Source organism: Passer domesticus, chromosome 6, assembly GCF_036417665.1.
Source record: "Passer domesticus isolate bPasDom1 chromosome 6, bPasDom1.hap1, whole genome shotgun sequence".
Classification (NCBI taxonomy): Eukaryota; Metazoa; Chordata; class Aves; order Passeriformes; family Passeridae; genus Passer; species Passer domesticus.
This window is the reverse complement of record NC_087479.1, coordinates 9,810,246-9,828,830: the sequence shown is the minus strand read 5'-3', so window position 1 is coordinate 9,828,830 and position 18,585 is coordinate 9,810,246. Positions and strand designations below refer to the sequence as shown.

The following is an 18,585-nucleotide window of genomic DNA, read 5'->3' as shown; positions in this document are numbered from 1 at the left end:
ATATTTAAGTTTTTGTCTAATATTATTTCCATTAAATTGACAGGTCTTTTGTGGCTCTTGCCTTCTTAAATTGAATCCAGTAGTTTAAGCAGCACTCCCCAATTATATCACTATTCTTTTTAGGTGAATATGAACAGATGGAAAGACAGAGGGGTGGTATATTTGCAATAAAACACCAACTGCATAGTTAGCCTCATGGGGGTTTACAGTGTATTGCATTTAGCATATGTGATCAGCAAGGAAACGTCTAGGTTGTTGAAAATACATCTTTCTAGGAAGGGACTTTGCTAGGCATTCTCTTGACAGTATTCTCTTACAGTGAGGCACAATATCCAATTCAGTGTCAACTGTCCCAGAATGTATAAGTGTCTCCAATTTGAATCAGTTTGTTTTAGGTTTAAAAACTTCATGCTTCGTTAGAATGCTCTTTCCTGAAAGGTGAAACACTCTGTCTCTTAGGCAGTCATTGGTTAACTAAACTCTTTGCTAAAGCAAAAAAAATCTGGGCAAGGGTGTGGAGTTCTAAACTTAGTTAATAACTCAACATTTATTTCTTAAGTGTAACTGTACCTTTTTGTTGCACCAAACAGTGGTGCAATAGTACAGCCTGTTAATGGCACTTGATCAATAGCATCCTTTCTCACATCAGCTAATGACTGTACAAAACAGTTTATTTTAAATTCTAACCCTCCAGAAATTTTAAAGGAAGCCAGAGAAGAAAAGTCTCATTTTTAAAAGCTTGCTGTACAGTCTCAGTTATTGCAATAGGGAAGCACAGAAGGGTGTATGGCATGAGAGCCTGTAAGACTATAGCAGGGATAGTCCACTTTTAAAAATGGTGTTCCATATGTGAAAATTTTAAGGATGACCTAACCTACCTTTTATTTCTGTTCCCTGTCTTGTTTTTAACCAGGTAAAAGCATTTCTTCAGCCTCCAATTGAGGGCATAGTACTTGAAACGTATGGAAGTGGCAATGCCCCAGACAAGAGAGAAGATTTGCTGGAAGAACTGAGGAAAGCAGCTGAACGCAAAGTGGTGATTCTGAACTGCACACAGTGCCTGCGTGGGTCTGTTAAAACAGTCTATGCAACAGGGCAGGTGAGGGGTGTGCAACCACTTCATTCCCCACTGCTGTGGAAAACAAACATCCCACTGATACTTGCTTTAAACTTCCAGCAGTCCCAGCATATAAAACCACGTTTATTAACTGTAAAGTTGTTGCTCATAAAATAACTACATCTGTAAAAATCTTAAGCTGGAAGCATTGAAACGCATATCTACAAACAATATCCTGTTACTCCTGGTCTGAATAGTCAAAACAGGCAGCTCAAATTCCAGATCAGTGATTGCTCACTCCTGTCATGTGCAGCACTCCAGGATACTTTGCATTAGATCCGTAGTATCTCTCTCAGAGGGATTCCATTCAGCTAAAAGCTAGCTGAGGGGTCAGATGATCAGACAGAGTAGTATTTGATAGGATAACAGTTGCTTAGCTACAGCGTAGGAGCATGAAGAAAGCCAGTAGATGCAAGCAATATTCCAAATCCTAGTTCTTTATTTGACTGGAAGTACAACTGAATTCAGGGTGAGATTGGAGAACAGTATCTAAGGAATTGTCTGTATTGGAGAATGGAAATCAGTTTAGTTTAACCCACAAGGGTTGGCTTCAAGTAGGTTTTGTGTACATACTGTTAATATTCAGGGAACTTTGTAGTGTGTTTCTACCACAAGTTGTGTACCAAAACACGACATCACTGGGACTAATAAGAGCACAAAGCTGTATAAGAATATGTGCTGCATGTATTTGTGTGAGGGAAGCTGGTTTAACTGGCCTTTAGAAAAGGACCAGATATTAAATAGCCAAGAAGCACTACCAGAGGGTGACTCATCCCTCTGCCTTGGACACCTGGTTTTGTTGGGAGCAACCACGCATCTGGCAGAGCCAGCCTCTCCTTTGACTGCATGGCAAACCTAAATAGCCTGGTCTGGTGCTGAAACCTGCCTCTTTTAGCTTTGGTTTTGACTCAGCTTTAGATAATATTTGCACAAGGACTGTTTTGAGGAGAAATAAATGGATATTGTAAGACTTTCTTTATACCTCCTTAGTATCCAAACTTGGTATATTCTGATATGGGCTATTATTTGGATGTTGGTAAAACTTTTGCATAACTTTATGGAGATGTTTTGAGAATTAGGGACTTTTGCAAAGATCCCATGCTTTATAGCAAATACTCTAGTAATATGCAGATTATATAGAACAGCTCACTCGGAAGAGAAAAAGCAGTTAAGTCAATAAAAGACACCAAATTTATATTTGAAAAACAACATAAAAATGAACCCTAGGTTTTATGTGCTCATCTGCTTGAAATGAATTGCTAAAATTTATGGAAAGAAGAAGAAAACCCCTTTCCTATGCTTTGGTTAAAAGATTCTCCAAGTAGACGCCTAAAATGGCTTTCTGCACTCTGATCCAGACCGTTGATATGCTGAATTAAAAGATTCTGCTTAGGTCTTACTGAACCAATTTAAGGCTGTGTAGAAATGTGTTCCCTTTTAGCTTCCATTTTTTATATGGAGTTTGTACTATGTTGCTTCAGCCTCAGTTGGAGGCTGCCCTGTTTTCTTGGCATCTTTTGAGGAGAACACTGACCAAGGCAAGTCCTACAAAATTACTTCACACTTGTTCTTTCACTGCCTTCTCCTTTTCATGAGGAGCTGCTCAGTGGAGGAAGCATCATGAGTGAATGCTGTGAAGTTGCTGTGATGTTAATTTTACTTTGATTTTTCTTTAAATGAAATATTTCAAAGGTCTTTGCACATGGCTGGGCCAGTTTTTACTCATTTGAGTTAGTCAGGTAGGTCAGCTGAGTCCCTGGCTTCCCTTGAAGTGTTTGTTTTAATTAAATGAATGTCTGGCCTCTGATCCATCTACACAGTAGAAACTTGTAACTGTGGGGACTTTAGCTATAGGAAGGAAGCTGGGAAATCCCTTCCTCCTCCTCTCACAAACCCATTGAAAAAGCCCTAACTGTTCTTTGGTTAGCTCTGCAGGACAGGAAGTATTTCTCACCTTCTCTGTATATGGTTTCCCATGGGACTTCAAAAATTGTTACTCTGGGTCTTCTGGAGGTGGTTAATGAGCTAGTTAAGGCTCTGTATCCTGCTGAAAATATTAGTTAAGCCACAAAGTTTTGAAGCTGAAGCTTGTATACAAGGTATTTAAAAGTAAAATTCAGTGCAAAGAACCTAGTTCAAGATGCTTTAATGTGAGGCATCACATTATGGCAAAGAAGGTGGTCTGTGATTTGCCCAGGTACAGTTTAATGACAAAAGGTCTGAAATCTCCTTTGTCTTTGCTGCCTTGTACGCTTACAAGGCTTGCTGATCATAGCAAAGATCCTTCTTCTTTTTGCTTTTGTTCAGACATTTTATTTTTTAACTACCAGAAAGATAAGTTAAAAAGGTCATTTTTTCAGTTGTTCTTGTCAGAACTGTGTAAATTACATATTTTAGTTCTATCTTCTAAATCATACACTGCTAGCACAGCCTGCAAGAATCTGAAAGCACTCCTGCTGTGAGCACGCTGTAGTGCTGGAATTCATCCAAAGTAATGCCCCATAAAAGAATGGTAAATATGTCTGTGTGAGAACAGCCTACTTGGCAGTGTTCAAAATGCCACTGGGTTAAAACAGAATAACTGCAGCTTTTCAATAAAGGGAATCTGACAACTCTGCAGATAGCTGATACAGACCTGTAACCTTTCCCTTTCAGCATAGTAAGCGACCGTGGCAAGCATTTGGTGGAATTCTTCAGTGCTATTGCAGGAAAAGGAATTTAAAGTAAAAGTCATCTTTATTCACATTGCTCTAGTATTTGCTTGGTATTTGATAACTGAAAGTACAAGAATTACAGTGGCAGTAGGAGGAGCAAGAGAGTGGAGGCTTGGCTGCACACTGCATTCTGTGTAGCTACTCATCTTCCAAACACCTTTTCTGTATGTGCAGGTATTTCTGAATGCTATGCTAATTAGAATCATTGTTCCCTTTTATTCAGATTCTCGCTGATGTTGGAGTAATTCCTGGAGGTGATATGACACCAGAGGCAGCCCTAACTAAACTGTCATACACGCTCAGCAAGAGAAACCTTAGCTGGGAGGAGAAGAGGCAGGTAAATATTTCAGTGACCTTGAAAGACTTCAAGTATCACATCTACTATGCTAACTTCTGCTTAGCTTCATGCCTTGAGCTTCTCTTGCATTTAAAAGCAGTTGGTTCCAGAACTGTAATGTGAACAGCCCCATGTTTTTGTTTTTTTTTCTTATGGAAAATACTATTAAGCAAACAAATGTATGAAGACAGGGAGAGAAAAGAATTCTCTGCATAAGTCAGGTGAAGACTATGACTGAGCCATAAAAATGCCATCTTTAAATGTTAGTAGTCTAGCTAGGACACTTCTGCACTGAAAATTCTGTGTGGAAATTCTTATGGGAGACAGAATCCCAACCTTACTGAAGTCAGCAAAGATCTTGTCACTGATCTTAGTGTGGTGAAGATTTCATCCCAGACTCATTCACACAAAGCTTATTCTGAAAATAAATATTGCCTACAGCCTCTTCCTTTACAGCATTACTCATAACAGTGTTAGATTTTATTTCTCTATGAGGATATACACTTTATAACACATAAAAGTAGAGGATTATTCTAGAACCCGTTGTAACTGTTTTTAAAATCAAGAGTCTCTTTAACAATGTTCTTGGTGTTCATTGGTTGCTTAATTAATGCTTTTTTTCCTGCAGGTTACATAGCTGTTTATTATGTTCCTTTTATACAACGAGCATATAGCCATGAATTAGATAAGGGAGCAGCATTCTGCAGGAATGCATGAATTTCTGTGCTTGTGTGTAGTGAAATCTTAATCCTGACACTTTGGGAAATGACATCATGATGAGTCACTCTCCAGACTTAACACTGCAGGCACATGTGTATCTCATGATGGTGCTTTGTTTTTATTAACACCATAACAAACCTGATCATTATTTCATGCTCCCCATCTTCCCACCAGTAGCAGCTCTTGAGACAAACACGTTTGGATACCTGTGATGCTAAGTGTAGTGGCTGAAAGTATCACTTACTGTGCTTAGACACAGTTTCAGCCTCTGAGCTTGCAGTTGTTTGCTAAAGCTGAGAAATGGGAGGAGGGGAGGAACTGTGTGTGTGTTTGGTGAGGATGCCTAGAACATACTCTGTGCAAGGACATGCCTGGCAGGTGACAGAGTGCTGTGAGGAGCAGGGGTATTGGATGTGTTTGTGCATTTGTGATGGAGCTGAGAGGGCCATAACCACAGAGTAACACCATACAATTTCAGAAAGCTTTAAGCAGCCACCCTTCTTGTTCTTTAGCCCAGCCTTTTATCCCCCTCATGTTCATGCATGCACCTGTGTGCCCTCTGTTCCCTTTGGGTCAGTGCCCCTGGGCACTCCATGGCTCATTGCTGTCAGTGCTGCTCACCTGCTTTTCACACCTGTAGCCCACTGGGGATGAGGCTCAGCCCCAGCCCCACTCCCATACACCACAAACTGTGTACCTACACATTTGCACCTCAGAAACCCCAGCTCTTCACTGAGACCCCTTTGGCATACTCACTGACCCTGGAACATACATGCACTAGCCTGGGTTTTTTTTAATGTTCACTTTAATCTTCTTGCACAGTGGATTATTTGACCTGGGACAGGAGAAACCTTCCCAGTCTTGCCTGGGTGTGTGAGTTAAAACTTAATTTGAGATCCAGTTTGCTGAGGTGAGATAGCTGACTTACTTCAGGTGAGGATTTGATGATAAGGTGGTTTAGGTACCGTGCCACAAGATAATTCTGCATTTTCATGTGCTGCCCTTTGGATTGTGCTACATGGTTTTTGTATGGTGGTGTGCTGGACCTCCTTTATATGGTATGAAAAACAAAATAACTTTTGCAATTTCTTTGAGTTATGCAGGATTGGTTTCCTCATTTGACTCATTTTACAGACCCAAAAACAATTGTGCTGGCACAACTAAGAGACCAGCATGCTGCATTGCCTGGGCAGGAATGAGTTATAGAGACCAGGAGAAGAAGAAAGCCTGGAAATATGTTGTCTGTGGCAATATCTTCAGCTAAACATATCACCAAACAATAGTCTCCCAAGAGACAGAAGCTCTCCTGAAGCTGGCGTGGTTATTTTGGGATTCTTTTTCAACATGAAGAGCAAGGAATGTGCCCCCAGACACATACAAATGTCTGAAGAGCTGGTAGGACTGAATGAGGCACACAGGGTTTTGCACTGGTTGCATTTAACACAGGTGCCAATTGCTAAGGTTACCTGTGTAAAGCAATGATCTCAACCTGTCAAATTCTCAAAGTGTGCCAAAGCAGTTGGTATCCTCTGAGTTACATGTACATGGGACTCTTCCAGCAGACAGCTATGGTGTTGTCAGCTCTTGAAGGGTTTTTTTTTTAAATCAAGGGCATGCCTAGACATAAGTAAACCTGGGGCATTCCTCCTGCCAACATCACATCTGTTTCTTGCAAACTTTCACAATCCTGCTTTTTAAAATTCTAATTGAAATAACTATGTGCTTTATAGCTGCATCAGCAACCTTTCCTGAAAGAGTGCCAGTGAGTAAAATTGTCAGAATTGAGGAAACTAGTTGCTTTTTCTTGATGACTGTCTTCTATCTGTGTTCTCCAAGTTTCCCAGAGTTTGTTGTTTAGAGTATTTTAATTTCTTTATTGCCCTATTCAAGTACTTTCTACACATGAATTGGCTGACCTTTTTACATTTTGATTTGGGTTTTTTTTTCCCAGTTATATTGGAGGCACCCATCCTGCAAACTGTTACATGCCTGTTTGGATACTGAATGACTGCTACCACTGTAAATTCTCTGCATTCAAAGCTGGATCTATGTCCAAATTGTAACAAAATCAGGGCTAATGGAGCTGTTTGAAAACCCATGGAAATACATGACTGTCTACAGGCAGCACTGGGCTTTGTTTTGAGGTCTATGTACACAGTCTGTGTAGGAGTCCTGAGGTTTGTGAATGCTGGCAAGAGGCAGCAGCATTTCAGAATATTCTGGTCGTAAGCCTCACTCTGCTCATTACTCATTATCTTTGTGTTGTTAAGTAGGCTGCAGCTTACCCCACTAGGGAACTTTTGTCCGCATATTCTAAAATTTGGAGTATTTTGTTATGTGCTTATTTTGGTTTTCTTTGCTTTGGAAGAAAGTTTTGTTTGCCTGTCTCTCTCCCTCCTTTGTCTTTTTAAACGTGCAGTCTGCATGGGACAGTAACTATTTCTTTAATCTTTTGTCTGCATTCAATTAGTTTCCATAATTCCTCCAAACAGTTTTCTAACTTGATTCTAAGGTTTTTTTTATTAGACTACCACCATTTTTTTCTTCTGCTAACAAAGGGTTTGATTGCTTGCTTTTCAGATGCTGAGTGAGAATCTAAGAGGAGAAATGACTGTTGTACCCACAGGAGCCAAGATCTCTTTGAGAGATAGCAAGTTTATTCAAGTGATTGCCAAATCTCTAAGTATCAGCAGCAAGGAGGTATATACTTAAATATTTAAAATTAGTATCATGTAAAGCTGTAAACTGAGTTAAATAAGCCTAGATTAAAGATGAACAGCAAAGCTGAAAGAAATTTGGAATATGGAGTTAGGGAGAAAGGACATAATGACAATTCTATAACTAAAATGTTTTTAATTAAAAACATATTAATGTTTTCCCACTCCTCCTTTGTAGCCCTCTCTTGGGATTACTTTCTTGGCTGGCTGGTTGCAATAACAAGCCTCAGACAGATGCTGTAATTCAGGGTATCAATGATATGAAGAATTGCTTTATATTTTTGTGGTCAAATGTATTGACAGTTTGGAGCAATCCAAATAATAATGGGTAAAACAGCTTAATTGTACATGCAGTCATAGAAGGCTGATACTAAGGAAGAATTACACAAGTGCAATTTGTGGTGTTTAGTCCCTCCCAATTATAAAATATAAATATAAATCAGATAATATAGTAGTTGTTATACAAATACTCACTTTTCTCTTGACTTGGGTTCAGGGAAGATGGGATTTTTATGAACTGATGAATGCTGAATGTATTCTTTAGTTCTTCTTTAGTAAGCATAAGAAATGGGAGAATATTCAGGGGGCCTAGGAGGCTTGTCAGTGTTGGTTTGAAAGTACAGGTTACACAAATATCTGAGGAATAACATTAATAAAATTGATCCAGTCCTGAGGATATGGTCTTTTCCAACTCCCACCAGCACTGTTTCTCCTACTGTACTGATGTGTAGCTGTGGCAGTACAGAGATGGCAATTAGTGTGTGCACCTTAAATGGTTTATAAAGATATCAGGTACTTGTAGTGTTGCCAGAGAGGAGTCTAAATCTTATGAATGTGAGAGTGACAAAATGTAAAATAAACACAAGACTTCTTTCCTTCCAAGAACTAAATGCTACCATTTCAAAATATACAAATGACTAATTTGGAAACTTTACATGAGAGCTAGGGCAGTGTTTTTACGATTTGGGTGTCAGTTGAATTAGAGGTGAGGCTGATATTAAATGTTTAATTTTATTTGTTTCTCAGGAGTTAGAAGCTGTACGAGATGCATTAATTCCACCTTTGGCTTGTGCTGCTGCTAAACTGGGTGACATAGATGCACTAAGAGCCATAGCAGAAATGGTAATGTAGAATGAACAGTGTGTACAAACCATTAATTTAAAAATAGAACTGTAATTGATGATAGGAAGCCATACTCATGGAAAGTGACAACCTAAGTTTTAGAGCCAAAGTGCTATGACAGTTACAAATGGTTTCTAGACTTCTTGGTCTTTTCCTTTTAGAACTGGTATGTTCTTGTCCCTCTCTTTTTTTCAGCTGTTTACATTTTCTTTTGAACTGTGAAAATACAGGTAGATTAAAATGCAAGTTCTTATCTGCTAACTTTGGAACATTTTGAAATTATTTGTGCAGCTTTCTTTTCACTTAACTTTATGCATATTCATAGTATCCACCTTTTGGATGTAAATCTGTCAGGAATAAAAAAAAGAACTTCAAAATTATATTTAAGCAAAACACAGTGCAATGCTAATTCAGGATTTCTGTCTCTCCAGAGCTCTGATCTGGGTTATACCCAAAGAAGAAACAGGCATTTCCCTGTCATCTCTTTTCTTTTTTCCCCCTCTTTGCCTTGGTTTACCCTACTATTGAGATTTTGGTAATGGGCCTCAAGAAACGATAAATATATCTTGAAAGTAGGAATTAACTAAGACAAGAACAATCAGCAGTCTGTGGGCACAAAGCTGCTGTGTGGTGTGCTGTAATGAGGAATATATTTCAGTGGGAAACATGCAGGAGGTGGAATAAATATCTTTATTGGCACTAAAACAATGCTGCAAGATAAACTTTATGCTTGACAGGCTTAACAATTTGGTGGCAGAATTAAATGCGATGTATACACCCTACTGTGTGACGTTTGCTACAGCTTGATGTGCAGCCATTACCTTTTTGGCATGTGAAGGATGTGTCCTTTTGTAGGGTGGAAACCTGAGCTGTGGCGACTACGACGGCCGAACTCCACTGCACATTGCAGCCTCTGAAGGGCACCTGCCCTTAGTTGAGTATTTGTTGATGTCTGGTGCGACTGTTTATGCCAGAGACAGATATGGATCTACCCCACTGATGAACGCCATCAAGTTCAGGTAACCATTCATGTGCTGCTCTATATAAGGTTTATAAACCTCTTGTCATTTGGGATTTCAACTCCATCCATCCTGTGTTCTTGTCCGGTCTCAGCAGTCATGTGTAATTGACAGCAGTTAAAATAACACATATCAGCTTATTTCAAAGGATGTGACTAGCCTAAATGAAAAGATTTTTTAAAATAACGTGCAGTGAAAGCAAATAACGTGGTATGCATGCAGAATTTTAGCATAAGGTAATTATTGCTGTCCTCCTGCCAAGACTTTGTCCGTAATTTCAGGGCTCCACTCTTTATTCTGAAGCTTCCTTATAAAACAGAGCCAAACTGATCACTCCTTTTGATTGTCAGAAGTGAGAGTGCAGGACCATGGGCTGTCTGCTCTCTTTCTGCCCTTCCCTTTCTCATCAAGACCAGACTGTTTCAGTTGGCACAAAATATACCGGTAGGTTGACATGTTTTAATCTTCTCCTTCCACCAGTGCTTTCCTGAGTCTCTTGCTGGATGACTGGTTTTTTGATTTTTCCCTTCCACCCACTCATAATTATATGGGATGGTTGCATGGCTCTGCCTGCTTTGTGGATTTCCTCTTCCTGCTGTTATGAATGTCAGCAGTTCTTGAATGGCAGTCATGGACTTGCTCTTTACTGGTCTCTTCCATGTTGTATAGTCCTAAGGAATGGCCATATCACAGAGTATAAAAGTTATCAGTAATCGGAATTTAATTTTCTAAGATTTAGTTTGTATAGCCTGGGGATTCATAGAGCCATTGGTCTTCCAGCATGTTAGAAGCTGCACACCATAATCTCTCCTTGTCTTTGATCCACTTTCAGCTCCTTATCTCATATTCAGTCGGTATCATGGCAGGAGAAAAGCCAATTTTTTCTGTAAAAGAGCTCAGATGGATTGAATTTTCATGGTCTTTCTGGGTGAATGTCCCCAGATATTCCTACAGCTTTCTAATGTTGACAGGTTCACCTGGTCTGTCAAGCTGCACTTAGCTCCCTGGGAGGTCTGACAGTCCTGGATTACCATGGGCTGCAGGAATAACTGGAAGGCTTCTTCTGTTTCCAAGAGCAGCTGTGGAAAGCTCACCAGGCTCTCTGACTGTGAGAGCTGGCATGCGGCGTGGCCGCGCTGTGCTATTGCCATTCCTCCTGCATGGTCCCAAACAGCTTGGTGGCTGCTGCTTTACCTCATGAATAAATAAACTCTGCAGTCTTAAAGCAAAAACAAGCCCAACAGCAAATCAAACAAATAACCTTGGAGTTGAATAGAGGTGGCTCTGGTCCAATGTGAGAAAATGCTAAAGCATTAGATACTATTAGATGTTCCTGCAAATCAGGCACCTACTTTTTTTACCGCACCCATCTACCGCCTGAGGAATTTCACATGAGCTTGTTGTTTGGATTCCTTAGAATTGCCACTCCTATATTCGACTCCTACTATGACTCTTAAGCTCTTTCAAACTGCACACCCATTTTGATGCAGGGAATTGTAAAAGGAAACGGCACCCTGACCATTTTCAGTTTCTCTTTTTGTTTCTACTGTTGGAATGAGAGGAAGAGTTGACTTAGAACTAATCTCATAAATGTGTATTTATGATCTGCTGTGTACTCACACTGCATTTCACACTGGTAAGCATATAAAGGAGAATGCTAAAGAGCAGACAGCTGTATATGTGTGTAATTAGATACCCACTAAAAAGATTTCTGCTACAGAAGTATTTAAATTCTATTTATTAAACACTTGCAAGCTGAAAGTGAAGAGATTATCCTGATAGAAAGTGGCAGAGGGAAGGAGTGTGTGTGGGGGGAAACTGATGAAATGAGTAGTCAATGCTTTAAACTGTTTAATATTGTAACTTTCTCAATTTTAGTGAACATTGCATCATCTTAATCCCATTTTCTGAGAATTAATATTTGTTTAATTGGCATTTAACTGCAATACAGTATCCACTCATCTTAAAAACAGCTTTCTTCTAGTCTTTTATGTAACATTTCTCAGTGGCTTGCCTTTTAACCAGCGTGCAAACCTGTATAATGATGACTGATTTCTCTCTTCCATTTATTAATTTGTAAAGATGACCAGGAGTTATGTCTCTTCTTAAAAGCTTCTTAACATAGCACTGTCAGCTGATAGACCAGTGACTTGATTTATGTCAATGACAGTCTCTTAAATTTTTTTACTTTAAGTGACTCTTTCTTTGTTTCTTTTTAAATAAGAAATAAACTACTGCATTTCCGCTTTTTCATTTGTAATTCTGCAATTTGCCTGTAGTCTCTCTCACTTAATGCATGAAGCTAAACAGACCACTGTTAATCTAGGCCAGTTGCTTGACATATCAAAATAAGTAGCATTCCTTTAATTTCTTACAGCACCCTCAAGGGATAATTAATTTTCAAAACAATAGAATAATATTTTTTTAATAACAGAAACTCTCTCAGCAGGAAAATGTCTTGAATAAAAATTGTGTATATTTTAAGTAGTAAAAGTGCTTCCATTTACTTGTAGAGCAGTGGTAAAAGGTTGAAAATGGGGAGTTGCTCATACAGTGCTGTGAGAACATCAGATTAGAGGTAGTAAAATTACCTCCCACGTAAATATGAATTTAAATACTTGATATTTTGAAAGGTTACATTTACATTACTTCAGGTAATCTAAGGCAGAGAAAAAATCTACCTACCATTGACTCCAAGAAGCACATTGAAGCCTGTCCTTACAGTGTTTGAGCACAAAATTCCCACTGATACCATGCAGAAAACCAAATAAGTGAAACTAAGCTGATCCTGCCATAACCATTCTGGTTGCTAGGGGAGCAAGCATGAAAAAGAATGAAGCCAGTCAAGTTTGGATATACATTACACCTGCATTTCTTTAAGGAGAGTTGGTGGAAGGTGTGCAGCCTAAGGCCCCAGTCCTGCAAACTCTTACATGTGTGTTAATTTCACATGTATGATTCATCCCTTTTGAAGTTGATTCACTTTTAATAAGTGTCTGCCAGGTGAGGGCCTGGGATGACAGGTACTGTACAGAACCTGGATTCCTGTGCATCCAGAGCCCTCATGAACTGGTAAGAGTGTGGATGTCTTTACCTAGAACTCAAACTTTGCTCATAGTGCTGAATGTTGAAGACTGCACCAAATCAGATAGTCTGCTATTAATATATTAAAATATTAGTATACACTCGAGTTTTAATGTCCAGTGTTATCCACAATGGAACCTAGCAGGTAGGAAACACTACAAATGTCTTTATTTACTTGTTTTTTTTCCTTCAGAGAGGGATGAATAACTGATACTACTAAAGTAGTTATGCTCAAGTAGCATATGCAGAATAATGTTTCTACAGCCTGTGTCTGACCAAGAGCCTTGGTTTAGTGACAGAACACAGTAAGAAAAGGGAGGGTCAGGAACAGCTCACAGGTGACAATGCCAAGCATTTGTTTTTTGCTAGGCATTATGAGGTGGGGCTAAAATGAGCATGGAGCTGTGCAAGCCACGGCTGACATGGGGAGGTTGCCATCCCTCTGCACCTTGAGCACTGACTGTCCAGCAGTTCTTCTGTTCTTGGTTTTGTGCTGTCACCTTTGAACAGTTCCCAAGAAGTTCATGGCTTATGACATCACCTGAACTTCAGAGCAGCTCAGCTGTGACCCTTGTGAGGGTTTTGTAAAGCCACCAGGAGAGCAGCACTTAAAGAAACAATTTCTAAAGACAAATACCTCTCCTGTGCCTAAGACATAACAGTATCAGAAAATTCACAGGCAGGCTCTTGAGATACGAGGAACGCCCTAGTGGCAGGTACAAGGCAGCAGGAGTGGTGCTCGGAGAGGGCTGAAGTTTGTTCAGAATGTCGATAGCGCTCGGGTGCAAGCAGGAACACGCTGCAGCGCGCCTTGCCTCTAGCATACTTCTCATGTTGAGTGGTGGGAATGTCAGCGGTGGTCTCTTTGCTTTCTTGGACTTCACAGCCACACTACTAAATCTGACACTTCTAAAATTTGCATTACTATTTGTCCCTAGTCTTCCTTTCCCTTATCCTGTCTTTAACAAGTAGTAGTACACAGCGCTTCTTCCCATTTTTCCAAGAAATGTGACTTTGAATGACTCATAGGGACATTGTACTTCTGTTTAGAAATGCTTTATTGTAAGCATTTATTGTAAACACTATCAGTTACAATGCTTACAAACTTAATTTATTTCAAATTACTTTTATTTTTTCCTTGTTTAAATTTGCTGTATTAAATGAGCAGGGTAAATGATCCCAAATCTGTCTGTAGCAGATATTTACAGAGTCCCACTCAGAGCAGTAATGGCTGTATGGTGTGAGTGGGGTGTGAAGGGCTGTCTGGAGAGATTCTTCCTACCAGTAAGGAGTAAATAGTTACAACAGGAAGAGAAAATCTGTCTTTTTGCTGGTATCTAGAGATACAGACCTCATAGGTGGAGCACACTGAGGGAAGATACCACACATTACATGCGTTGCAGCCTTTAATCTTTTAGTGCTGTCCCATAGCAAAGCTTTTGTTTTAAAAAATGCTAATTTCATGCTGAGATTTCCTGTATAAGGTGCGAAATGAAGAACACTGCAGGGCAGTCCTTGGAGAGTAAACAGACACTCCCCATGTTCTGTTCAGTACCCAATGAGAGCCTGAGTGAACAGACATGTTCTACTTTAATCTATTTCAGGTCAAACTTCATTTCAGCTAATTACTGTTTGGATTAAGCCTAAAAACTAAAAAATTCATACATGTAGAATTTATGCCTTACCATGGGTTGAAGAGTAGGAGAGCATGCCATTATTTGCTGGCTCAAGGAGATGCTTGTGGATGACGAGCCATGTCGTAAGGGACCCACCTGAGAAAATATTTTAGATAACTGAAAAAACTTGAGGCATGTGCTGTCCCAGCAATGCTTTGCTATGAAGCAAAGGAAGATTTTTTTTTTTTACTGTCACCTGGAACAAAGTACAATTTAAAAAAAATAATCTATCTCCTAGGGTCATTAACCTGTGTTTGGAAAAGAAAGATGATTCCTATAGCACAGGTACAGTTCTTTGGTTAGTTTAGAAACTAAAGATATTTCATGGAACATAAAAGCTTACATAGGCTTCATATAGATAACTGTAAAGTAACTTCTGACTGAAGATGGAATTTCCTAAAAACAGGCAGAGGGATTAGATAACTAGTTTAGTCCAATTCAAAAATGGAAAGGCCCATTGCTACCACCAAGTGATTTAGCAGAAAGTGTATGTGAGCATACTTCTTTATTTTTAATTACTGCAGATGATCTTTTAGGTAATTGGTTGGAAAAACTCATGTATTTCCTATTAAATGACAAGTCTACCTCTTTATTTGGAAGTGTTATGTTATAGCAATTTACTTAAAATAGGAACTATGAAACCACTCCTGATTTACTGGAGTAGTAGCTCTTTCTGGAGAAATAAACCTGTGTTTTGGTTTGTACACTAGATCAGTTGTTTAACAGAGGACCATTCTGTCATCTCCTTTTCAAACCTAGTTCTAAACCTTCCCCTAGGTTAGTTATGAAAAACGTATTTTGCAGATTTTTTACTTGTCATGTTCTTTTCTACCCACAATAGCACCTTTAGAGAGCAGCCTTTCCACAGAGTTTCTTAAGCATCTGAGTAAGATGTAGGTGTTGATTGGTAGTGCCATTTGTCCCTTTATCTCAAAGGAAAGGACAAGGAAGACCTCCTAAAATCTCCAGGTAGAAATCAATAATAAATGTATTGGGGGGAGTAAGTTAGAAAAAGATGTGCTTTTCACAAAAGAGGTTCAAAAGAATACTTGCCATCATTTTGAAGCCCTAAAAATCTGCTTAGCTTTTCCATTAGCATAAAGATTCATTGCTTATCTGCAAGACACAATGTTTTATTTAAGACTGATATGTATGGGCATTGTATTTTTTAAAACACAGGAATGATGCTATGTAATAAATATTCTCCCTATTTGCATGTATTTCAGTTACTAACATTTCTATTGTTAAATTAAACTAGCACTAAGGTTAAGACACTAAGAGTTCTTGGAAGAGAAGGGTATGCATCCCTTTCCTTTTTAGAGCTGAACTTAACACTTGAGCTTAGTGTGCGAATGAGTTTTTGAGAGGGAGGGAAGCTCTGTCTACTGCATCTGTCACCTTGGAAAAGATTCATTGATTCTGTGATTGTGGAAAAGAGAATGTGAGAACTTTCCCTGACTGTTTGTGTATATGACAATGTTGGATTCAGGGGGAAAAATGTCACTTTCAAGGTCAAGTCACTTATTTTTTTCTATTCCTCTCATAAAGGCACATACCAGTGATTAACTTGTTACGAGAAACAGGAGCACACCTTTCAAGCCATGACTTGGAGGATGTTGGAACAATACTCTGCAGGTAAATGTGATCTATGAGATGGCCCAGAATTGGGTGTGGAGTGGGATGGTTTTTCAGAGGAGACTCAAAAATGGAGCACTTTCAATAAAAAGTTTGTGTCCCTGGCACACGAGGGAGTTCTTTCTGTGGTAGATGAATAATAAGGCAACAATGAAATTGAGAATCAACTCTGTTTCAAAGCACCAATAACTCAAGAGAGTTCCAAGGGAGAGAGGATTGTGGGGATAAGTGAGCTGGAAGCAAATAAATACCCCATTTCCCTGCAAAGACTCTTACTGAGGAATGGTGAAAAGAAGCTGTTAAACGTGTGATTTTTGTAACATCTCTCTTTAAAAATAAAGCTGCACAAATAATCATTTTTATTGTCTTAAAGTCCACTTTTCACTTACTTTAGAATGGCTTCTATTCTAACTAGTACGTAGTATTGTTCTTAAAAATAAATAAATCAAATAGACAAATAGGTTTAACCCCAAAACTTGTAAGCTGCTGCTCACCATCACTATAGTTAATTTTAAGAAGATAAAATTCTCTTAGAGCTGGCTTTCCATACAGTTACTTTCAATATATAACAATGTGGATATGTGTTACAAAAAGAAATAGATGTTAGATTTCATTTTTTCCAGTACTGGTCCTGAATTACAAATTACTCTGAAAATTGTTAGAAGATTCCATGTATTTCCAAAAAATTACTTGTTGTTTCTACTTCATTTCCTCTTCTCTCTTCTTTTGAAAAACAAATGAAAAACCCCTGAGCACTGGCCTTGATATCAGGACTTGGCAGGAAATCATGAGACTTGCAGGGACCAGCCAGTGCTGTGTAATGTCCACCAAACAAGGTCAAGGTGAAGCTTATGTGTGTTCTGTGTAGAGACTGGGCTCTGTCCTTTGAGTAATTCTGCAATTACTGTCTGGAGTGTTTCCATTGCCATAACATGCTCAGAGGAGACTGGGTAATAAGACTTTTACCATGGAGTCAAAATATGCACTTCACACTGCAAGTGATAGGACAGAATTAAGCCCTTGGTTTGTGCAGTTTGCCTCTGCCAAAAAAGGTTTAGGGAATGACATTCTTCTGCAAATAAACTGGCCTCTTTCTAGTGGCACGTGCAGAACCAGTTTGGCTAGCTGACCTGGCAGTAATATGTTCAAAACAACAAATAAAAAAATCAAGAAGAGGAAAAGGGTTTTTCACATAAAATAACAAAATGGGGCTCTCATGCAGTCTGTTACAGCTTTTTAGGGATCATTGTGCACCTGGATCTGTATGGCCTGCACCAGGAGCAGAGCCAGGCAGTGGTCAGGCTTCAGGACAGTGCTGAAGTGGCTGCTCATACTCTGCTCCTGCAGAGCTGAAGCTCTTCATTTGCTCTGCTGTTTTAGAGGGTCTGGCATACTCATTTCTAACAAAGTGGACTTTTTCCACAGTGTTACTCAGCTTCATATAAGTTACTAAATCTGAGGTGCTGGTGCTTGTCTCTGATATTTCCACGGTGTCCTCAGATGATCTTATTGATACACTCATTTTTCCAGCATTCTCTGTCCTCTCTCATTTTAAGTCCCCTCTTTGCAGGCATTGGCACCTTCATGGCACAGCTTGAACATGGCCACATGGTCAAGCTACTTATAGAACCAGCTGTTTATAAGATCTTCCCTCTGTCTAATTTGAACTATTTTCCTACGTTTCTTTTATCTTGTAATGTGCCTTAAGCACAATTTCTACCAGTCTGAATTTGTCACCAAGGCAATATGTCAAGTTCTTGGGGTTTAGAAGGGTAAAGCTGCTTGCTTTCTGATAAGCTCTGTGTTTCTGCACTTAGCTATCTTAACTTTTTCCCCCATGTAGTTCTCTCTGAATTAAACTATAAGCATGTTTTCCCTCTGCTACCTACCAATCCTCAAACAGACTGTTATGAAAGACCATGAATAGTCTCCTCAGCCTCCTTCTGTTTAGACTCATGATTTTAGAATAGAATCGTTCACTTGGAAGATTATGGAGATAAAATAAAAATAAATGTGTTCCTTTGGCATTGGTGATGTTTGAGAGGGAAAGGAGTACCAGCCAGAACTGAGGGTTGGACAGTATCAGTGAGAACTCTTGTGTAGGAAGTGGAGTTGCACATAGTTATTAAATCTTTCATGGTTTCATTTGCTGGTGTCTTTTTTAAAGTGAGAGGTGTTAGTCTGGTTTTAGAATCACTTTGTTGATGTTTGGTATCTGGTTCATGGCTTTGTTTGGAAATTAGATCTCAGTGTTAGTAATCTGTTAAAAATGTCAGAATATCTTCTCATATTGCAGTAGTATTGTCATTAGTCTGAAAAACCAAACCATGATGAGATAAACTAGGACACTCTTATTCTGAAAGCTTCTGGGCTTCTGGAGTTGGTAAACAGTTGCTGTGTGTCTGTTTTTTAAAGGGAAAAAAGCTTGTGTAGAATTGAGTACT

The 18,585-nt window shown here is 39.1% G+C and overlaps 1 protein-coding gene across 6 annotated transcripts in view; it reads left to right on the top strand.

Annotated features, from left to right (window-relative positions):
* Nucleotides 1–18,585, top strand: part of ASPG (asparaginase) — a 44,635-nt gene that overhangs the window by 20,183 nt on the left and 5,867 nt on the right. For 2 of the 6 annotated variants that reach the window (XM_064423190.1, XM_064423191.1), the window contains exons 8-13: nt 914–1,099; nt 4,055–4,168; nt 7,469–7,588; nt 8,632–8,727; nt 9,583–9,746; nt 16,055–16,141. In XM_064423190.1, the coding sequence (XP_064279260.1) occupies nt 914–1,099; nt 4,055–4,168; nt 7,469–7,588; nt 8,632–8,727; nt 9,583–9,746; nt 16,055–16,141 (767 nt within the window). Of the gene's footprint in view, nt 1–913; nt 1,100–4,054; nt 4,169–7,468; nt 7,589–8,631; nt 8,728–9,582; nt 9,747–10,027; nt 10,191–10,717; nt 15,708–16,054; nt 16,142–18,585 lie in introns of those variants that run through there. The other 4 variants (XR_010364172.1, XR_010364173.1, XM_064423192.1 and 1 more) reach the window with 4 other exon arrangements.